This window comes from Haliotis rubra, unplaced genomic scaffold, assembly GCF_003918875.1.
Source record: "Haliotis rubra isolate DU_JTF1 unplaced genomic scaffold, ASM391887v1 Scf1077, whole genome shotgun sequence".
Classification (NCBI taxonomy): Eukaryota; Metazoa; Mollusca; class Gastropoda; order Lepetellida; family Haliotidae; genus Haliotis; species Haliotis rubra.
This window is the reverse complement of record NW_025764978.1, coordinates 29,025-52,015: the sequence shown is the minus strand read 5'-3', so window position 1 is coordinate 52,015 and position 22,991 is coordinate 29,025. Positions and strand designations below refer to the sequence as shown.

Genomic DNA, 22,991 nt, shown 5'->3' with positions numbered 1-22,991 from the left:
GTTGCAGAAAAGGAATTGTCACAGATCGAAGAATCCGATCCCTGTAGCCCACACCAGTTAAGTTGCCCTGAACAATCACCAAAGGAGTTCTTTGGCGTGCTGTTATTCCATCCCAAATCATCACAGAACCACCACCAAAGCGATCCCTCTCCAAGACACAGGCCTGTGCATAACGTTCTCCAACGCGTCTATAGGCACGTTGACGTCCATCACTATGGGAAATGTTAAACCTGGACTCATCTGTAAAAACAACATTTCTCCACCAAAACAAGGGTCTGCGGACATGATTTCGGCACCACATTCAGCGAGCTTGTCGATGACGTTGTGTTAGGATAGGCCGTATGGCGGGACGTCGTGGTGTGATCCCGTGATGACGTAAACGTTGTCGAACTGTGTTGGGGTGGATACGGCGAAGTCCTGGGATGGTTCGGGCAGTCTGAAACCTGTGGCAAAGATGGGTCACCCTTATCCATCTGTCCTATCTTGGCGTTGTTACGACGTAAAGAACGTGGTCGATCGATGACGTCATTTGCGTTCTGGTAGCGTCTCACCAGTGCAGAAATGGTGTTCCGGTGGCAGTGGAAATGTGCAGCCACTTGTCGTTGAGACATTCCACCACGGACCATCCCAATGGCCTCATGACGTTATGCAGACGTGAGCCTTGGCATGCTATGCGTTTCAATAGCCGTTTACTTTTTTGAACGATCGCAAGGGCAGGGGTTGAGTTTTCCAAAGTGACAGTATTGTGTTGCATTCATTTGCTCTGTTTCTCTTTCCCGGATTGCACGTGCAACAACGTATTGCACGTCTCAAGGACGAACCCACTGACGTCACGGAATGTGGCACGTGCATGCATGCTGGATACATGTCACTAATCTCTGAGTTTATATCTTTATGTGTCTACACAGGTTTGATAAATTTAGATTTTAAATTTTGTATGCACAGTTTCTTTATGTGCCTAGCATACAATTTTTGCACATCAGGTGAAAAAATGCAGAAAAAGACAAATTGACCTTGACGTCATCAGTCAAGATGTCGAGAACATGAATGCACAAAACCATTTAGAAAGTGGTCATGTGTTACATGGCGAGAACATGTGGACATGAGATCATGTCACAAGTAACATGAAATCATTTTCGATGTTGGAAGGAACACAAAATGGTGTCATGAGTTGAGCTTGACTTTTGAAGTTCTAAAAATGTTGGACATAATCCAAGATACATGATGTATCTGATGTGGCCCTGAGGTGACGGGAAGAGGATCGAAAGACACACCTGACAACAATATAACACTTTTATTCATACTTGGCTTGTTAGTTGTTCATCTAGATATCAAAATAGAAACGTTGCTTTGACGTGTCCAATCAAATACTTATTTAGTCATGTGTTAGTTGCAATTTCACAGAAAAGATCATAACTCTATGAGGCTAAAGACTATAGAATACACAAAGTTGTACTTTCCTTTCAGTGAAAATGTACTGACGATGACAACTTACAGGAAAAACCAATACACAGTGAAGTGTAGTTTTTGGAAGTGGGGTCGGTGCACAATATACAGGTAACCAACTGCATATCAATTGTTATTATTAAACGTTACGCCTAATTTTATGAATATTTGGATGACAATATATCCCTGATAAGACTAGTTATCCTTGTGTAATGACCTTTGAACAAATATCAACCAAACGGTGACAGTACACCATCATGACATAACGTCTCCTCTGAAGTAGGTACTTAGTCAGAACATATAAACACTGTTCCGACTTAGAACCGACTGTATACAAGTGGTGCACACACAAAAGGTAAGAGTAGCATATGCTTACATATGAAAGAAACACTCTTTACGAACAGGCGACAGTCAGACAAGACTTACAGATGCAAAACGGGGTACAGATCAACAGATAACAAAGGCTGCTCACATGGTAAGTGAAAATAGATCAAGATTGTCCTATGTGTTTTGAAGAAATGCACAAACTGTCGATTCTCCTGCGTAAACTACGGCTAAGGCTAAAGAATGCAATACAGACAAGTCTAATACATTATACCATACACAATACCTTAGATTTCTTTTGGTTTTTACATGAACATGTCCAACCACAAATAATGTAGCATTTAACACCATTTACACATTGCAGCTGTATGTGACAGTGAGATCCTGTCCGCTGCTTGCAACATCGACTACAGGACATCTCACATTGTCTACAGTAACGGCAGGACACAGTACAAGAGTGGGGGGAAGCTGTTCTTCTCCTGGGATTTGTTCCAACTGTAATGAAGGCTTTTACCCCAGCAATGAACGCTGCAGAAGTACGTGTACATAGGTTTACGCTCTATTCATTTATTCCGGCATATGTGCGTTCTTGAAACGTTCTTGAGTAAAGGTTTACCAAAACCAAGAAATAGCATATCGCCTGTTCAGTTGTCTACTCAGGATAACACTTATGTTAGAATGCTCTTCTTGTCTCCAGTGTGCAGTGCCATCAGTTACTGTTCTCTCGAGACATGCACCAGCAGCAGCAACCAGGTGTGTCGTCGCTGTGAGGGAGTCGTGCTGGACCAGGCAGGACACAGGGCATATGTGGCGTCTTCTGATAGAAGATCATGCACACGTACGTTGCAACTGGTGAATAACGAGTCAACAATATGTCCACTGTATTACCAGTTGGTAATATTTTCAACTTCATCAAAAAATCTTAAAATATTTTACATCTCGAGGGTATATTTGAATCATACTATGGAGGAGTTCTACTTTTCGCCAGTCTTCAATACCTAAGCTGGGTTTACCTATAGATGTTTATCTCAACATCCTACCAGTCCTACATCTGTGTCTACAGAGGCGTGTTCGTGGCGGAGTGACAGCACCCGGTGATATCCTGGGACCTGCAGGAACGAGTACGCCAGTAACTGTGCCTGCTCCAGCGGCTTCACAGGGAAACATTGCCAGACAAGTGAGTTAACGCCCCAACTTTGTGTGTGAATGGCGGGCGTTGCCAGTGGCGCAAGACATGCTTACCTTCAGACAAGACCTGATGTCATCATTGGTTTTCAGTGATTCATTCATGTACTTTTCCGTGTTGTTTTGTTTCTGGATTGTTTGGATCAGTCTCAGTGGATATTCGACACGTCATTTACTGCCAGTGACATAATATATTCAAGCACTTCCTATGATTGTACCTCTTCATTTGTCGAAATCAAATGGACGCCATATGCATATAAGTTTTGACCTGGAAATATCAACGAAATCGTAAATCTGTTGCACTATCGCCTATCTTATTGTTCGTATATATGTACGTGTATGTTACAGTTGTAACGAAGCCCACAATACACTTCAACCTCCTGAGACTGACCGCCAGCAACGGCGACACGACAGAGGCACCTCCCAACATCAACAGTGGTCCATCTCAGTCCACCAGCTGGTCAAACATCAACTCTCCATCCAGAATGTACTACAAGTTTACGGCAGAATACAAAATGGTATCTCCATCCAGACATGCATTCATTGAAGACTTCCGTGTGGGAATTGTCAGTGGTTCTGCTACATTCAAACTAAAGAGAGGTATTTCAGAAGGGCACAAATTGAATATGCACAATAAAACGTTTTGTTGCAGAGCTTATTCATGCATTCAAAGATGGAACCTGTTTTCTAACGCATTAGGTATAATAATATAGTAATCTTCAAATGGCTTTGCAACGGTATGTACCATCCCGATGTGGTAAATATATAAATACAGTATGAAGTAGAATCTACTGAACAATTCCGACTATATCACGAGCATGTTTTGTTTAATCCCCATCAAACAGGGATAACACCATGTGTTGGCCAGAAGGTGAGGATATCCTGAATCATCTAACTGATGTTTTACTGATATTGAGATCATCCCTCTGAAAACCATTATTCACTCACCTGACTGTGTTGTTGTACCAAGGTGCAGGTGTTGTCTCCACTAAGGTCTATAACTGTGGAGGAGTCAACCGAAGCAGCCCGGACACAGACCTGTACACCTGTGAAGGAAACTCACCAGGGACGTCTGTACTTCCTCTACCCTTCCAACACAGAGATGTGTGAGTTCTGGGCAGATGGATATGGTTGAAAGATGTGCTCTGTAAATTAAGGGTACAGCTCAGACTATGTCTGACAAGATGGGCATTTGATTGTTACTGTTGCTTTGTGGTTTCTCACCGTACGGTTATGTTATGACGTTAGTTGTTTTATGTTCGTTTCCGTGGTAATCATGGTGATAATGCCTTTTGTAAATGTTACTATGGACATTCATTTGTAAATGTGTAACAAAAGCTTCTAAATATAGAAGTTCTGTTCGTGTTTACATTCGTCAATTCACAGAAATAACTTCAATACGTAATCACTGAGGTTTAAGTGCCCAGATGTTAGGAACCTGTGTCGAAATAACATAGACACTGTTCACTTTACATCACAAATGCACAGTATGCTAACGAACCGTTTACTTGGTTACTTTTGATTACATTTCCCGCTTTTTAACAGTACTTTGGCGAAATACAGTACTACTGTGTATCAATGCATATAATGTCGATCATAATTATGATTTTCAAAATATTTTCATATTAATGATATTTTCAGTATCAAATTCACTTATTCAACAAGTAATGGAGGGTATGTGAAGGTCCGGGACAAGGAGAGTAACACACTAGCGACCTACTACTACAACGGTGCCACACAGACCCACACCTTTACTGTGTCCATAGACCTGGTGGATCCCTATCACTGTACTGGTACTACTGCCTGTGTTGGCAGCATGCTGACTGTTCCCGATGTTATCAAGACTGTAAGTATATGACCACAGTTATGTTTCACACCCGATGTTGATGGTTTACAGGCAGGGAGATGATTCCATGACTTGTTTCAGCCCACAGTGAACCTCCGCTGGAGTGGCTGGTCAGATGCTGATGCAGGAGTCGACCACTTTGTGAGGGACGTGTATGAACTCCACGCTGTTGGGGATGTACTCAGAGATAAGCGTCGTGTTGACACTACAACCTTGACAAGCTCAACTGTGAGGGATTCATTGATGTAGTTCAAATATTTAATTAGCTTAACTTATGATTGATTAGATGCTTGAAAAAAGTAAATGTTAATTTATACATGCATACATGTGGTCGTGTGATAGTGCATGCGTGTGCGTGCATTTCTTTTACAAATCCTGGTGATAATAAATATGCAGAAAAAGTCTGCCACTTGATTCATCGTTTCAAAGATCTTGAAAGGTGAATTGTCTCGGTGTGTGGTCACGTGTTCACTTTACTGACGTATGTATTGTTTTCATATGTACATGTTTCAGACGTCCAACAGCTACACACTGACTACGGCGGGCGTGTACTCGGTTGTCCTATCTGCCTATGACAAGGGAGGTAATCACAGAAGTACCAGAAGAATAGTGATATATGATGGTACTTCGACTGTGACAACACTGGTAAATACATCTCTCCGTGTGACAACAGCATCACCAGCAACATCAGCGTGGCAAACTACGTCATCATCAGTGACAGTAGACTGGACCAACAGATACATCAACACCGTCCACCACAACAACAAGTGGCTCTTTGGTGTAGCTTCTCTGGGTGACATCAGTTCGGACTATGATGATAACGATGGAAGCAGAGATACAGGTGAAGTCAGAAATGCTCAAGGTATGTGGTGTACTCGAATTCAAGACATATTAGTTAGCCTTTGGTTCCCTTAGATAAATGATTAAAAATCATGAATTGTACAGAGAATCACGCGCGGCATAATTCAGAGTAAATGCAGATTGTCACCTCATTGAAACGCATGTTTCCATATGACAGGGATGTAGGGTAGCCTTGTGGTTAAAGCCTTCGCTCCTCATGCCAAAGACCCAGGTTCGAATGCCCACATCTGTACAATGTGAGAAGCCTATTCCTGGTGTCCCCGCGGTGCTACTGCTGAAATATTGCTTAACAGTGGAAAACTAAACACAATCCTCCACTCAATACGAAAATGATAGTTGGATACTCTTAACACAACTAGGTCACATGCTGAGATGTGGGATCTGTTCTAGGCATCACACGCTTCCTCACATCTTACAAAGTCGACCACCAAGGAGGGTCGTCCATCAACAGTCCACCAGCTGTTAACCTGTTCACTAGTCAAGGTTTGAGTCAGTCACAGACCATAACACCCTCACTAGTGGACGGGGACACTGTACGCTTCTGGGTGCGAGCCTATGACATCAGACGGGAATTCCTTGAAGAACAGGTGACAGTCCATATCGACACATCACCTCCAGTCATAGAGAACCTTTGGCTAAACAGAAGCGGCAGTCTCAACATCAGTATGCATCGGTTGGAGGAACTTCATGACGTTATGTAAGAATGTTGAAAGTAGTTTCGACATTTCACAATTCGCCATTTTCATCTTAATGATGCAAACGTCACGGCGTACCAGCATACACGACCTTATCCTGAAGGTTTTAACGTTGTGTAAAGAGACTATATAATAAGTAGAATGATGTGTAATAATGATATTTGCGAACATAAATCTGAAACAAATTGAAGCACTTCATGAAGCATATCTCTATCTGATTCTAGATTTGAGTTCGATGTGTACGATGGACACAGTGGAGTGGAAACGGTGCAATGGAGAATCGTACAAAAACGGCAAGATGAAGATATGGTGTTATCTGTAAAGTGGATTTCTACTCAGGTCTATCGTGTAAGTGAATGTTTCCTCTTGCTGGTCAGAATTTATGTCAATGGGACGAAGACAAAAGCAACTAACACATCTGTATTTTTACCATTATTACTCATGGACTTTGCATTTCGAACCAGTGAACCTCAATACACAGTAATAACTATTATATGGGTAAAACTCCATTGAAATGTCATCAAGTTTGATGTTTTAATGAATGAATGATTCCAGACTCTGGATGACTGCAACACCATGCATGATGCAAGGGATGGTAACTGTTATTGTACTCCAGCTGGCACATGTTATCACCCCCACTTCCAAGTGAAACCAGCCCTAGCAGACATGAGGGACGTCAAGTTGGCTGAAGGAAAGGATTACTGGTTTCAAGTCACAGCTACAAATCATGCTAAACTCAAAACTGAACAGGAAGTAAAGGTATAAATGGCTAAACTCATACATGAGCTCACACCTGTCATTAATTTGAGTATGTAACATGACCCGTGCCACAGAGTTGAACTAACAATTTCGCCACTTGTGCTCGAGTACAACCTAACCCACAGAAACACCGACTCTGATCAGTTGTCAAAAAGGGCTTATTATAGAGCTTTTGAGAAAAGGGATCATAACTAGACAGACCAGTTACATTACGGATGTAGGAACCTTCACGGGACAAATCTCTGACCCCGATAGTCGAGGCAAGTCTGTTAAATATGTTTGTTAAATCCAGTGTAGTTCCTAAATTCAGTGTTACGGATTAACATTATATTCAAACTTAAATGAGAATGATAACATCATGATGAGGGGCAGTGTTTGCACAGTAATAACATGTGTTACATGCAATTTTGGCTCAGGAGTTATGTATTTCAAGCTTTAACGTTAAAACTATCATTTCACAAACATGAACCATTGGTCCCTCAATCTATACAAGGATACCTTGGTTCTTATTTAATCACATGATAGCATAACACATTTTGCAAGTTTAAGAGTGAGTGGGCGTGGGCTACTGTTTGCACAAAGGTTTAACACATTTGGCAAACATATCGGTGTAGTACTGAGGTAATGTATATGCTTAGTTTGGGTTTGTTCGTTTTTGTATTATTTGGGATTAATGCGACTTTGCCATTTGACCATTTACACAGAATGCACCCTGGCTCTGTAAACATATGCTTCAATGGAAATGATAGGCTATTGAAACTCAGCATTCACTGTCTGTTTAGATCCAAGTATCTGGGAGTCCCCCTCAACCAGGCGTTGTCCACGATGGTCAGTCTGGACAGCCGGAAGTGGACTACCAGGACAGTCTACAGCTCCACGCCCACTGGGAAGGATTCTTTGACAAAGAGAGTGCAATTGCCTTGTACCAGTACACGTTCGGACCAAGATGTTTACAGGGACACGTGTTTGACCTCAACAAAACCCCAAACGTTAGTCCCTCCTCATGTAATTTTGACACATGTAGATATATAAAGAAAATACATAGTAATTTCGGAAAAAAAACCCGTTCTTCCCAAGTTTGCTTTCACATGTCTAAGCACTATTGGGGTACATAACGAGTAGTACTATGGTGATACTCTTCTGATGGCAGATGGAACCAACACGCACTTCTGAAGCCACATGGACAGCGCCGTCTTGTGGAAATTTTTACATAACTGTGGTTGCTTATGATGAAGCTCAGCAGAGAAGCGATGCCGTTTGTTCAGATGGTGTGGAGACGTGCAAGTCCTCTCCTGTCGAAAGTATGTCAGACCTGATATCCTTCCTCACTCTATTTCGAGGGCTCAAACAGTTCTCTTCCCAAGAGATCAGGAGATAACAAACAAAGTGCACCGAGAATAATGGGACCTGAAATAGGGACAGAAAATTATTAATTCATTGGCTTTGTCAAAAGGGACAAGATCAGGCTTGTTGGTAGAATTTGTCTTCAAGTGAATATAGACCTATTCCTAAATTGTACTTTGTACCAGAAGATGATCCTTTCAAGCCCAAGACCCCTTCTTTGCTATCTTCTGCTTTCTATGAATTATATCCTTGGAAAAACAGTAGGAGGACAGGAGACTAGTCAAACACCCTGTGAAGATTTGTTATTGTGTATATTTGTATTCAGACACAAGGGCAGACGTCTTTAGCGTCAGTCAAATCGTTTCTTTGGAAGACATAGTTTGACATTTCCAGAATCAAGATCAGTTTTGGATATCACATGGCCCTGGAAAGGTCTATCCAGGGCATATTCTTCTTGTTTCAGTTAACTTTCTCTCGAACTGTTTTTGGGTTTTTTAAACACCGGATTTAATTAATTTGTTGAATTCCTGGTTCGCATGCTGCTTTCGCACACTCTAGAAGTTTGGAAATTCATTGTTTCGTCCAACATATTTTCAGGCGGGTTCTGTACCTCCCCTTATAGCGCGTCCGATCTCCAGTTTGGTTGGTTTATGTACAGGAGGAAGACTTAAATGAGCTGCGGCATTGTAGGGCAGCTTTGTTCATGTCGATCTGTAACTCAGAATTTAACCATCTTCCGACGGTTAGCCTTAAATGGGTAATGTACTTTTATTCCCTTTCTAGGCCCACATCTTTTTATTACTATCATTTCAATGTTTACAACAATAAATAATTGTAATGATTTTGACAACAAGAATTCGTAATAGAAATAATACGTGATAATGTTAAATATCAAGCTATGGAATTCTCATATCGGAGCATCTTCTTTCAGGTAGTCCATTGAACGGACAAAATCTTGTACTGGTGGTGTCGGTTACTGCGTCCGCTGTCGTTGCAGTTGCCGGCATTGTCGTTGGAGTTGTTGTCTGGAGGAGGAAACGAAGGTACTGTACTTTCCAGGAATACCTGGCACTCTCGATATGAAACCCAGTTCGATTAAATTGATGTGACGTTTGAATAACCGTTCCAATACTGATGGCTGATCTATTTTCAAACTCCATTTACCTTAGTAGTGTCTGCCTGCTCAATAAATTACTTACTTAAAGACACGTGAGTCCAACTGGTAAGTAACCAAACAGCCACTGGTGGCCAAAGTGCTGACATAAATCCTCCCAGGAATCATGTAGGAACCAGAAGTACCGTAAGTCCCCTTGATCCCCGGGAAGGTGGTCTAACTTTGGTTGCTAGTGGCCTATAGCTGGGTGTTAATTTATACAAAATAAAAATCCGAGTAGGTAATATTTCTTAATATTGAATTAGTTTGATTTACACCTGATCTGTGATACTCAAGCAACTGCTTTACGGCGATGTAAAATTTTAACTCCTTCAACCACTATTTACTTGAATTAGTGGGTTTTTTTTGCGACTAAGGCATAGTCTCAAAAAGGATATCATTTGCCAACCATCTACCGTCATTATAATCTAAGTAAACCGGATTGAATATTATTGGTATTTTGCGAAATTAAGTTCATGCGTCAGACAATACATAGGCAGTTTTATCATGTGCCATTTAAAAGTGGGAAATGATTTGGCATTGTGTTTAACTAGTGAAAACATGTTCCAGAACATAATACATAGTTTTGGGGAGTTATATATACTTTGGATTTGTTTACTGTATTTGTAAATTGAGGTTTGACAGAATGAATTGATCTGTATTTATTTATGAACTGTTGTATTTGTTTGAGTGAGTCCTGTGATGTACATATATTGGCCATGGCGGTTATGTATTTCAGAGGCCAACCAAAGATCTCTGACCAAACTGTGTACTACAACACGGGGCCATCTGAAAACGCGAAGTCTACAGAGACAAAACCTGAAGACACGACGTATGACAAGCTGGATGTCAACGCACGCGATGGAGGAGCTGGTCAAGAACCATACTGTTCTATACAGACTTGTCGGGCGAAAGAAACAAACATATATGAAGCTCTTGAAAACCCGATGTACCTGAACATTGGCGAACCACCGCGTGTTACCACATAACCCATAGTCGCACATAACCCATATGCGTAAACCTTTTTAAGACATACAGAAATCTTTTATAAGAAAAACTAAGCCGCCCATGCCTGTCATAGACGACTGACGGGTTCAGGTAGTCAGACTGATTGATTGACTTTAGTTTTACACCGCTTATAGCAATATTCCAGCAATATCACGGCGGGGGACACTAGAAATGGACTTCACACATTGTAACCATGTGGAGATTCGAACCCGGATCTTCGACGTAACGAGCGAACGCTTTAATCACTAGGCTACCTCACCGTCCCCCAGGCTTATCGACCTTTTTGATGCGTGTCATCGAATCCATATTCCGCTGATCGATACTCAGTTACTCTACCGTTACCGTTATATAACTATAATATTGGTGGGTGTTGCGTGAAGCACGAAACATGAAACATACATTAAACAAAACAAAACACAGATGTTGATGAAACGTCGTAACCTGACGACGGTCAATCACTGGATTATCTAGTGCAGAATTAAAATTGTCCGAAGTGATATATTTTCATGCAGTTGGGATATGGGTTTGCAACAAACTAATATAACTAGATTAATTTGATACAATGTTTATAGTATTATTGCAGCGCGCTATTCATGCCTACTCTTGTATTAACATATTCGCGTCACAGGTGTAACCTTCCTTGAATTCGTAGAAACACTACCTGGTATATATTCATCTGTGGTTTACACGTGACATAGTTAGCCTTTCACTTTCCTTTCTAGATAATCCAGTGATTGTCACCATGGACCACCAGTCATCTCTTTGTTATCACATTCATCGGCATCACAGCATGCATCACTGTAGCTTACTGGATAGCTTGGTTTTTTTTATTTCTTGTCTTATAACAACACCTATATTATTGTTAATGGTGTTTTATTGTCAGAAGTGTGTATAACCCATCTATTTCCTCGACGTCATGGCTCGATCTACGTGTCAAAAGAATTCTCTTTTTTAAATTGGAGAGATAAAACGTTATCAAGCTTAATTTTAGTTTACATTTGTTCTGTAGGTTTGATAAGAATGTATTTAAGGACATTTCACATAATAATTTGCCAATCGAGACGTTTGTAGAATGTCTGTATACTATGCAATCAATCAATCTGCTGTTGGAGACAACAACCATGATACATACTGTATGATATATTACATATACACTCACTGTACCACTGTTGGTTTTATTTGGGTGTTCTTTTGGAGCTATTAAACTGTTCTGTGCTTTACTTGTATTTTTTTTTACTCGTGAAAACGTCAGAAGTACACAACATCTCTAGATAAACACAACAGACTGTAAAAGCATATGAGTCGCTGGGCTCTGTATTGCACAATCGAGCAGGTATGTTAACACTCAGAGAGACTCGTCTTATGTGTCTGGCGACTTAATAGTTATCCACGTTTTCATTCAAGAACAGTTTTAGGGAAACAAACGGTACACTCATTCACGTCGTGCACCACGTAGACCTCTCATCCATATCTCTTCCTGGACAGAATCGATGGTAATGCATACACAGAAGGCAACATAATGGGGTGGAATTTGGTGGTGCAAATATCTTGCATTTTACTGCATTAATAAACAGCTATGTTTCCTCATTCGTTATATATTTAGTTACTTTTGTGCATTCTGTTGTGTTGCCATGCGAATAGTACATTAAATATCTCACAGATAACACATGCAAACGTCATAGCGTGCGCACCACTTTATAAACAAGAACAGATAATATTAACAAGTATGATGGTAAACACAACACAACAAAAAGTACATGTAAGATACCAGAATCAAACACAGGGAGCGTCTTGGGTTCGAACCCAGGATTATGTATGACATGCCTGCAATGAGACGCCAGGATACTAGAAGCCAGTAGGACAACACTTGGTTTACAAGAAGGTTGGTCCGACTGATGACAAATCAATACAACTGAATCCTGTCAACTAGCGGCCGCATTTTATCAAGAACATCCAATTAGTTCAGTGTATTTTTTAATCCATTAATTGGGATCTGATGCAGCTTGTGGCTGTAGAAGAATAAGGCTAGCTGGAAATAGTGGTGCTTAGCGGATCTATCCTCATCACTGTCACACCCAACCCATCATACAAGTACATGTGTGTTGTGTCTGTGTCATTATCGTTTACCTCGAGTAGACAACAAACTTGTCATCAAGATAGTCTCAGGTTCAGAGCACATGCAGTAGTAGTGGTTTGGTATAAATTCCCAATTTCAGCATTTCAACATAGCATTGTAATGCAAGATTCACAACTAGATCTAAGCCGGTGCGCTTGGAAGGTAACTCATTTTGCCTACATTATAATACACATATCAAAAGATAAGCTTAACTTCCAGAGTGTTGATCACATGCTCCTGTGTTGATCGCGTGACCATTCAAAGGGTCAAGATGGACAAGAATGAAATTACGACACTTTAAAACGATGATTAAGTCATTAAAACATGTACATGGATCGCACATCCGTCTACTTGAAAATAACGTATGTCGCTACAATACACATACTGGGTCTTCAGACAGCTATACATCATATAATCAGCGAAGCATGTACATGAGAAGATTGAAGTTTCGTGGAACATTTTGTGCAATGTTATGAACATCGATGGCAACTGAGCCACATTGTTTGAACTTCCTAGTTGATGGGCGCTATTAATATAACAATGACGCTGACACTGACACAGCCAGTAACAAGGGGTCCAATCGTTTAACTTTAAACTTCCTTGTTAGCGACGCTAGACTATATAATACTATTATTCAGGGACACATACCACGGAGGTGAATCTCGTTTGACATCGCGAAACGGCTTATTGTTGTAAAATGGTATCGACAGCGTTTGGCAAGATGTCTTCAATGGTGGCTTTGTTTGGGTACACAATTCTCGGTTGTTCTTACAACCGAGAACTAGAGCGTTACAGCTTGTTTGAAAATATGCAATTATATGTTGGAGCATACAGTATTGTTTATAGAATTCAAGTTGTCGAACGGTCACCCATCATTCTCAGCAACATCAGTACAATAACTACAAATTCTAAGTCCGACATTTTGTTTTGAATAAATGCTTCAGTAGGAGTATGTTACGAAGGTGTAAGTTGCCAAGTAAGTAAAATACATGCAGATTGTAGGAATATCCGATTTGAAATATCACTAGCTTTGTAGTAAAGTATGTTATAATGTCGTGTTGCCTGACGCAAGGAGTGACTGTCCATGCTTGTTTCTCTCCGGGAAATGGATTTCAACACCACAAGTGTAGCTGCTTATTTTATTTCACTAAATGAATGCATATCTAAGTACAATGTACTGTAAAGATTTTAACTGTGTTGAAGTATCTATTTTGGGAATAGGAAAAATAAAATTAAAAATGAGGAAAATAATGCTACAATTTATAGATTTTCCTGTGCATTCTCTTTCAGGTTAGCAAAAAAGTAATTTGTGATATGTTCATTTTTGGCTGTAAAGTAATAAACAAAGATCAACAATGTTTAGTTTTTAACATTGAGATGTCTGCTGAAATCAAAAACTTCTAGTGAAATATGAAGCATACGACTTAAACGATTTAACAGAAACGATGCGCAGATGGAATCCTTGTAGAGGGATCCTGTGATAATAAGCAAGTGTCTCCACACAATGATGCCTTCTCCTCCCCTCCGGTTGGCCTATACGATCAATGTGACGTTCATTACGTGTTTTCCTCACGCTGATGCGGCAAATCGACAGGTTAGAGTCACAGCCTTGATTTGTCTTGAATACTTTAGAACTGTGGAAAATGTGCGCAACGCGTCTCGATTTTATAGTAATTTACTATCTTAGAGTACTTACTTTTTTAGCACTTGGATATCTTCTTTTGTTAAGCTAGGTTAGTGTTAAGGAACTTTCCAATGCTCAATCGCTTAAAATTCAAATTCACGCAGCTCCGCTTTTTCAAAATGCATATATTTTTATTTGTTATAACTTATCTTTCATTTTCAAAATCGTTGGTTAGTTTTACTTACCGGAAGTGGTCCCAAATAATCAGATTTTAATGGTAATTTTTATATTTTGATGCTCGTGCTTTCCTATAATAGGATGTGGACGGGACACTAAACAATATGGCTGGTAGGTATCCGGTATTCAGTAGGTGTACCGATTTGGTCCCGATAGATGTAAAGAAGAAAATGTCAGTCGTGTCAAGTTTCCTTTTCAAGGTCGTGTTGAACATGAGTGTAGTTGACACGGACGCTGAACGTGTACAGTTGTATCACCATACTATGCTGCCTTTGTTAACCGCAGTTTCCCATGCATTATATAAGACTTCCTGGTACAGAAGTCTTGCACCAACAATCTCATAGTCAGTTAGACCTGTATACAACCCAGGGTACAGCAGCCCGAGTGCAACTCTGTCGTAACAGATGCACAGAAAGCAGACGGTGCTTGGATGTGTATAGAAAAACAAGAGTGACAACATTTCAGCTATAGTAAGTATATGTGTATACAAGTATATTTTTCTTTATCTATGCATATATTTGTACATATTATAGATGTACGTGTTACCAACACTTTAGAATCCTATTAGAGTTTCCAATCCGAAGTTTAGAAATAGTGTAGCCCCATTTTCAAAATTTTATGACTCGGCTTTGTTTGAGTGAGTGAGTGAGTGAGTGAGTGAGTTTGGTTTTACGCCGCTTTTAGCAATATTCCAGCAATATCACGGCGAGGAACACCTGAAATGGGCTTCACACATTGTGCCCATGGCTTTGTTTGAACCAAATGTAACATTTGGTGAACATTTGGCGCACATGTAGATAGCAATGTGGTATAACATTAGGTGTTCATATGACATATCAGGGGATTCAGAGGAGGGGTGTGGGACTGCGCAACACCTTTGAACTTCATGATATATGTGCACTCCCCCCACCAATATGTCAATGTGTTTGTATAATACTTTGAAATGACATTTCACAAACTATATATTTCAGACGAGATTATGAGCAGATTAGAATCAAGACTATCGACATTATTCGTTTGCGGTCGGGCTTGGTTCCACAGCTACATAAAACGTACGCTAAAATGCATTGAGGAATTCTTGAATGTGGTTACGATAAATCGTGAATTGTCTCTTGATTGAATGTCTGCAGTTTGTGATTTTTTAAGTTTCATTTGGAAAACGAGGGTCATGTCGTACGTAGTGGTTTAACGTCGAGTTGAAGACTACTGCGTTGTTTACAGCGTGCATGTGAATATGTGGCTGCTTCTTGAGTGTGTTTGTCTGGACTAACCCCAGTTCATGGTGCAAACCCAGTCTGTTTGACATGGGTACCCCACTCAAAAACAGTATCTTGATTATGCGATCAGAGTTCATCAGGTGTTGGTTATGCACCTTGCAGAGTGATAGACAGGGTGACAAAGATGTCATCGTTTCCCTTATTTTTCAACTGTCGGTCGCAACGGCATTTCGCTCTCACTGCCTAGAAGAAACCCTCAGGTTCTTAAAGAGATGAAACTCATTTGATAACCCAGGAATGTTCTGGTACGTACAGGGTCGGTAGGGTAGCCTACTGGATAAAGTGTTCGCTCGTCACGCCGAAAACAGGGGTTCGGTTTCCCACATGGGTACACTGTGTAAAGCCTATTACTGATGTTCCCGGCTGTGATGTTGTGGTAATGTTGCTAAAAGCGGCATAAAACCGTATTCACTCACTCCTTTACGTACAATTATCAAAAAAGGATGCGGCGTCACTCAAATTATAACAAAATTCTGAAGTCAACCATGTGATCACTGTGGTTCTTACTTATCCCTCAGTGAACATCGACAGAAAGGAAGTATGATGTCTGTACAATACAGTATAGTGTTCTGGATCTGTTCACTTGCAACGTGGAATTTCAGCACAGGATTGGAAGCAAATGGGTAAGAAAACACTTCTGTTTTATCGCTGCCTCTGGGCATTCATCTGGAGCATACAGGTTTCAAAGACCAAAGGCTTTTCTTGACTATTGCAAGTGAGATATATTGATGTTTAGGCAGCTGCAAAATGGCGTCTCATTATCGATATTTAGCTTCATATACTGAACATAATTGAAAACGTACCACTTATAAAAGTTCAGATTATTAAAAGCACGTCTAAGGAATGGAATTTTTTGAGTGGATAATAACAGATGGACGCCTGACAAAAACAACAACACAGAAAGACGCTCATTCATTAAAATGTTCCACAGTCAGAAAAGATCAAACACATGTGGGGACAAATCGAAAAGTCAATATCGCGTGTGACTGCATTTTCATTGACACGTGCAGTTCAACGTCTCGTCATTGAGTCAATAAGCATCCGAATAGAGTTCTTGAGGATGGCATACCACATCTGCAGTAGTGCAGTTTCAAGTGTCCCAGATGTTTCGCATCAGTTGTCGCCGCGAAAGACTTTGACCAATTTCGTCCCACAAGTGCTCCATGAGGGATACATCTGGCGACTGTGCTGGCCCATGAATAACCTGGATGTGTTGCTGGGACAGATACTGCATGGAAATTCTTGTTGTGTGTGCCCGTGTGTTGTCCTGTTGAAAAGTATGGAAGTATTGAAGACAGATACGATGTGATCCTGAAGAATCTGATCACGGTAATAAAGGGCATTAACTCTCCCTTGACAGACATGAAGGCAGTCCTGAGATTGTAATTTATTCCAACCCAGACCATGACGCTCCCACCACCCAAAGGTCTGTCTGAACCACACACTCACACACACTTCATCACGTCTACACTAAACACGTAATCGGCCGTCAGCATTACGTAGATGAAGACGTGACTCGTCAGTCACTACCACACTATGCCATTGTTGCAACGTTTACTGAAAATGCATGCTGGTCTATTGTATACCATTGTTGCAACGTTTACTGAAAATGCATGCTGGTCTATTGTATACGCTCATTACGATGTCTGTCAGTCAGAATTGGTCCAACGTAAGGACTTCGAGCATGGAGCCCTGTAGCGTGTAGACGGCGTCGCATGGAGTCAGCGCTGATGACCCCCACGTCAACCTTGAACTAGTGCACAGGTCCTGGCAGTCGGCAGTGTTCAATCACTGATATGGACAAGGTCAATATGGCGATCCTGATGGAGCGTCGTAACACGTTGTTGCTAAGGTCCTTTAAGGTCACGGCCTGTCTACTGATGTCTACGACTAGCCTAACGATGGTGGAGTGGCCAAGTCCAAGTTGTCAAGCAATATCCCTGCTGCTGGTGCCAACCTGAATCATGCCTAGTACACGTTCTCTTTCTTAAGGTGTTAACCTCGGCATCTCTGTCCTCGTTTCCCAATCGTTAGTGAAGCAATGAGAATCGGTTCTCAAACACCTGCTTTTAATGTCGCAGTCAGTATGATTTCAGAATGAAATTCGCGCTTTTTTCATGGCGTGGCTGCATGTTGATGCATTTTGGAATTAAGAGTCATACTGTGGACAGGAATTTGTTTCTAAAGGATTTTTTCAACTGGACTTCATGTTAGTTATATTCATTGATCATTGTCATGCTGAAATTCATCTCGATGAAAATATGGACAATTTTAGACTTGTGAGTTTTCATTGATGTTCAGTTTATTATATACATGGAAATGGGCTGCATGATATTGTTTGAAATCATATCAAATCGAATATTTGACAATGTTGCCATGTGCCAAGATACATGTTCTTTCAAGACACGTCTTATCAGATTTTGTCCAGGGTTGTCTCAAACACGCTGTCCTTTCCTCCATGATTTCCTGTATTTGTATCATTTAAAATATCTGCTTTTAACTCCAACGACTGGAATACTTTGAAACTTTTTGTTAACTTAAAACTATATTCTACACATCCGTAGTAAGGTGTTAATCTGTTTACCACTTACGTCCTCTGTAACAATACTATGTATTCTTGAAATATGGCTCTGTATGTTCCGCGGGTATAGTATTTAAACCAAAATGACGAGAGGACATAGTCCAGTGATAGCTGTGTATTTAAATGTCATAATTACATACCGATGAATCCCCATTTTCCTTTAGTTCTACCTACGCTTGGTAAACTTTAACTGATGCTTTCAATTTAAAACTGAACACTCTGAAGTGGCCTTTTATACAAATACCCACGTCTTAATTGACATCCAGTTTCAATAGCTAGGTATCGCTTCTTGGGTCCAGCATAACATAACTGCTAGATAGTCCTAGCCTCCCGCTACACTACACCTAACAATGGTAATTGTACTAATTGTAAAAAGCCAATGCTCTATCTAACAACCAGGCAGTTTGAATGGCCTCATCTCTAAGCGCATTGACAAATTTGGGTTTCAAAACTTACGCTACCATGGGCATGTAACTGGCAAAAGGACTCTCCCAAATACCATTTGTAGTCCACAGGGGGTAAACTAATCTTCGTAACACCGCTAGATAGCTATTTCTATCATTGTTCCTAAGGAAACGACGTACGTCTTTCATATCGAGTCACTGGTATTCTTCCCTTTAAAAGCTGATTAATAATACTATTGTCGGCAAGAATCTGTTCTCTGTTCATTTCTAAGATATCTTGTTGAATCTGCTCAAAGTCTTGAAACATTAACATGAACCTTAAAATCTCGTAATGTTTCAACACGTACCGAGCCATAAGTCCAGAAAACAAGCTCTTATTCCTATCGAGGTTTGCATCTCAATGAGATTTGTATTTGAGTAAACCTATAATTATACATCGACAAAAGACTATACATAGACAGACAATGCAGATATAATTTTAAGATTGATTTATTACCAATAACAGTTTCACAAATATACAATATTTTACAATGCATATCACACTCTTAGTTACACCTGTAAATCCACATGACACCCCCAGCGGGCCATCTCTACCTGAGGTATTCCCCTCAAGGCCCGAAAACGGACTGTATTGAGACCATTTTCATGTTCATCCCAGGGATCATCGTCTACTTCCCCGTTCTTGAGAACAAGACTATATTGAAAACACTTGCAAGCGTCCCCTCTGATTAAGTACACAAATCCTGCCTGGGCCATTTGACTTGTCGAGTGGTTCATGTCCTCACACATCCATCATATCCCAGATGGGAGAGCAGTGGCAACACGTCCGCACAGTACAGTGCCTAAGCCAAGACTGTCTTTACACCCAGTGACTGTTGTCACTAGATTACAGAAGGAACACATGAGGTACCCAATCTGATTCTGATGATCGTCCTGAAGCATACGCGGAAGCATCTCTTTCAGTTCTGGCACAAAGTCAAACGTAACTCAATCTACCAGCTGTGTAGTGGACAACAGAATACATATGTACCACTACCACTTTTCTGATCATTCTCCCACTGTCGCACATTTATACCATTGTAGTCCCAGGAAGCATACATGATCCTTCCAACATGGTCGTGTGAGTACCTTCCCTGCTGTTTTAGCTGCGCATGAACACTAGACACTTCCAGTCAATGTTTCAAACTCAGGACAATGCCTTGTTTTGTAGGGTAGGACTTGCCACTCGGGTATACTTCGTACTTCCTCACATGAATTTCTGGTTCTCTATTCCATGTCTTTGCTGTCACACAGACATCGTCCCTCAGATGTAAATGACATCTCAGATTTTGAAGTTTTACCAGGGCCTCTTTATCACAAGTGTGAATATCACGGTGAACTGCTTGCATTGTCTATCTTCGAGGTAAACAGCCACCAGAACCAGTAGAGTCAAGAGCATAGAACGGTTTTCACGGAGAAGAGATGTTCTCTCTGGCGATTAAGCTAAAAATGAATATCCAAACACTGTTTGGGGTTGATGACGTCATAGAAGCAGAATGGAGGATTTTTGGCTCCCCTACCCCCTTTACAACATGTATATATGTTACATTTGTAAGTTGTATTGTTATTCTGTAAAAAGAGCAAATGTTTTAGATGACATGTTTTAATAACATACATAATGTTTTAGCGTTATTCGTCAAATTCAATAACTCTTCAGTAGCTGGTATAATACTGAAAGTTTTTTGCTGAATAGTGTTTGCCACCCGAACCTTTGTGGCTTTATGGACCATCTAAATAATAGGTGCAACACAGTAGAACTTCTTCTACTGCTCAACCACCAATATTTGAGAGGAGTTGTTTAGATTTGGATTTCATGTTCAGGAACCCCATCGAGTATAACACCTTTCATGCTTGTGTCGTCGTACAAAGCCATAAGATGGGTTCAATATGTTCATAAGCAAAGATTTAGATTACATAAAGACATTGGGATCGCTGTTAACAAGACGTACAATGCCATAAACGTAAGTATCATTCGGCGGCGACTGACATCACCTCCAAGGTGTGGTGATACAGCATTCGTTGATGAGAACAACCTCTCGTCTATTCTTATTGTATATTAGGTATTATATGTTTTCAAATGAAACTTGCATGAAAACAACGAGACACCGATGTTTCGATCGATGTTCTGCATAAACACCTGGGATTACAGCTTCTAATCGCCTAGGCGACACCTGCCCGCCGCTGAAACTTAATAATTGCTAATACCTTAGGAAAATAGTGGCATTATTTATGCTGATAGATGTGATTTAACAAACCCATAGTGCAACTTTTGTCAGTTACAAATGTATGTTTAGTCGTTTAGTTATGCAATCTGTGTATGAGGAACTACATCTATACCCGTGTGAACACTGCAACACTATCGTGGTACTGACTTGTATTTCACCCTGACGTGTGTCAGCATGCATGACTAGTTTCAGGTCCAGTGGATTTGACAATCTTGAGAGAGAGATATATGGAGTAACATTTCATAACATTGCTGTATTCATGTTGGCTGAGCAAACACTTCCGCCTTGAAATCACTTTTTGTGCTGTTTATTCTTGAGGTGAACAAATGATACTGCGACACTACGATTGTCATGAGAGGTGTCGTTAGATAAACATAATATCTTATTTAGGGATTAGGGATTTAGAAAAATGTAACAGTGACATAACACCCATTCAAATACATATTCGAGCATGAAAATAATGCCAAAAACATCCAAACTAAATGTTGTTGTAGATATAAACAAACTAACAAGACACACTGACAGAAAAAAACACATGCATTCATGTGAACTTTAGTGTATGGACATTTGAATGGATCATTAAGAAACAAGGTTTGTGAATTATCGACAACAGCAGCATAACTACTGTTGTCCAAATATCCTGTACATTTCCATAATAAAATAGTTTTCGTTTGTTCCTTGCTGTTGAAGAGGATTACATTCGGAATTTGTCCCAGTTACGGCACGTAACGGCATCATATGCTATAAGAGAAAACAGACAGTTTTGATTAGTCATCAAAGTTAATTTGGTAAAGCTGTAAAACGTAGACTAATATTTTAAGGTGAATCCTGTAGCTGAGAAGAGTTGAAACATGCCCCGAATATACGACCTGTCACTAAACAGGAGATGAAGTACAAGCGGATGAGGTCGGTATGGATTACTGTTGGGCGTCATTTGTTCTTTTACGATCACGACCTTGCTGAATGTGGTAATGTTACAGTGAATATGTAAAACCCTTTGGACCCTTTAACTGACTTTTTGATCTCAGCTTGGTATTGATGAATTGTTGCCCTCAAATGAGTCAATCTTAAACTCTCTTATGATCAGTAAGAAGGAGTTTTTCATAATAATTTGTGCGTACGTGCGTGTTTGTGTTCGTGATAACAGTACTAGTTCTTCAAGCCGCAACGTATGAAGTAATATGTTCGCTATCGATTGTACATAGTGATAACTCATGCCAAGAGCGGGTTAACTCACAAAAGAAGCTTTGCAGATTTTGATACTTTTTGTAAGAAATTGACAAATTTAAAAGCGGAGGGTGAAATAGAACCCCCATATGTTAAAATTCCGAGATTGACCTAACAAAGATAAAAATGGGTACTCGCAGTCACGATTACAGCAATGAGACCGGCGTTCATTAATCCTGCTTCCAAATTATTCGGCTTTACTGTTTGCTCAACCAGTTGAGTATTTGATGTTCGTTTTGGGGGGCTCTTCCTACTTGTCATATATTGCTAAAGGTGCACATTCACCTGAGCATAGTGAATTATACGTATTGAGACACAAGTAATGAAGAATAACATTCACATTCACAGTAATGAGTCAAACCATTAAACAACGTATGTCACTGAGTAAGTGGACGCATCAACCCTTCAGAATAAGCTGGGCTATAAAAGAAATTACAGACAAAAAAGTATTATTCATGTCGCTATATTGTCAGTTCCAAGTTTGCTGATATTTGTTAGTAAATACGACCTTCATTCATTTGATGTTGTTCACATTAATGAGTCGTTTACTTAATTTATTATACATCCATGATGGCATTTGCTGTTGGCATACATTGTGAGGGGAGGAAATAATGATACCTCCAAGTCTTACTTTCGTTTC

At 40.3% G+C, this 22,991-nt stretch overlaps 1 protein-coding gene and 1 long non-coding RNA gene across 6 annotated transcripts in view; one reads left to right on the top strand and one right to left on the bottom strand.

The window, feature by feature from the left end:
• LOC124280399 overlaps positions 1-22,991 on the top strand; it is a 37,440-nt gene that overhangs the window by 3,731 nt on the left and 10,718 nt on the right. The window contains exons 1-14 of one of the 5 annotated variants that reach the window (XM_046716362.1): positions 2,514-2,608; positions 2,834-2,947; positions 3,304-3,555; positions 3,926-4,061; positions 4,597-4,801; positions 4,883-5,029; positions 5,315-5,663; positions 6,053-6,359; positions 6,582-6,705; positions 6,913-7,116; positions 7,899-8,105; positions 8,267-8,417; positions 9,392-9,503; positions 10,353-10,805. In XM_046716362.1, coding sequence (XP_046572318.1) covers positions 3,441-3,555; positions 3,926-4,061; positions 4,597-4,801; positions 4,883-5,029; positions 5,315-5,663; positions 6,053-6,359; positions 6,582-6,705; positions 6,913-7,116; positions 7,899-8,105; positions 8,267-8,417; positions 9,392-9,503; positions 10,353-10,602 — 2,307 coding nt within the window. In that variant the 5' untranslated portion in view covers positions 2,514-2,608; positions 2,834-2,947; positions 3,304-3,440 and the 3' untranslated portion in view covers positions 10,603-10,805. Of the gene's footprint in view, positions 1-1,850; positions 1,922-2,513; positions 2,609-2,833; positions 2,948-3,303; positions 3,556-3,925; positions 4,062-4,596; positions 4,802-4,882; positions 5,030-5,314; positions 5,664-6,052; positions 6,360-6,581; positions 6,706-6,912; positions 7,117-7,898; positions 8,106-8,266; positions 8,418-9,391; positions 9,504-10,352; positions 10,806-14,852; positions 15,069-15,569; positions 15,651-16,393; positions 16,499-22,991 lie in introns of those variants that run through there. The other 4 variants (XM_046716328.1, XM_046716318.1, XM_046716310.1 and 1 more) reach the window with 4 other exon arrangements.
• Positions 2,720-22,987, bottom strand: LOC124280429. Its single transcript, XR_006899681.1, has 3 exons — positions 20,432-22,987; positions 17,339-17,345; positions 2,720-2,731 (listed from the first exon to the last, which is right to left on the bottom strand). It is a non-coding gene; the product is annotated as an uncharacterized LOC124280429 (long non-coding RNA).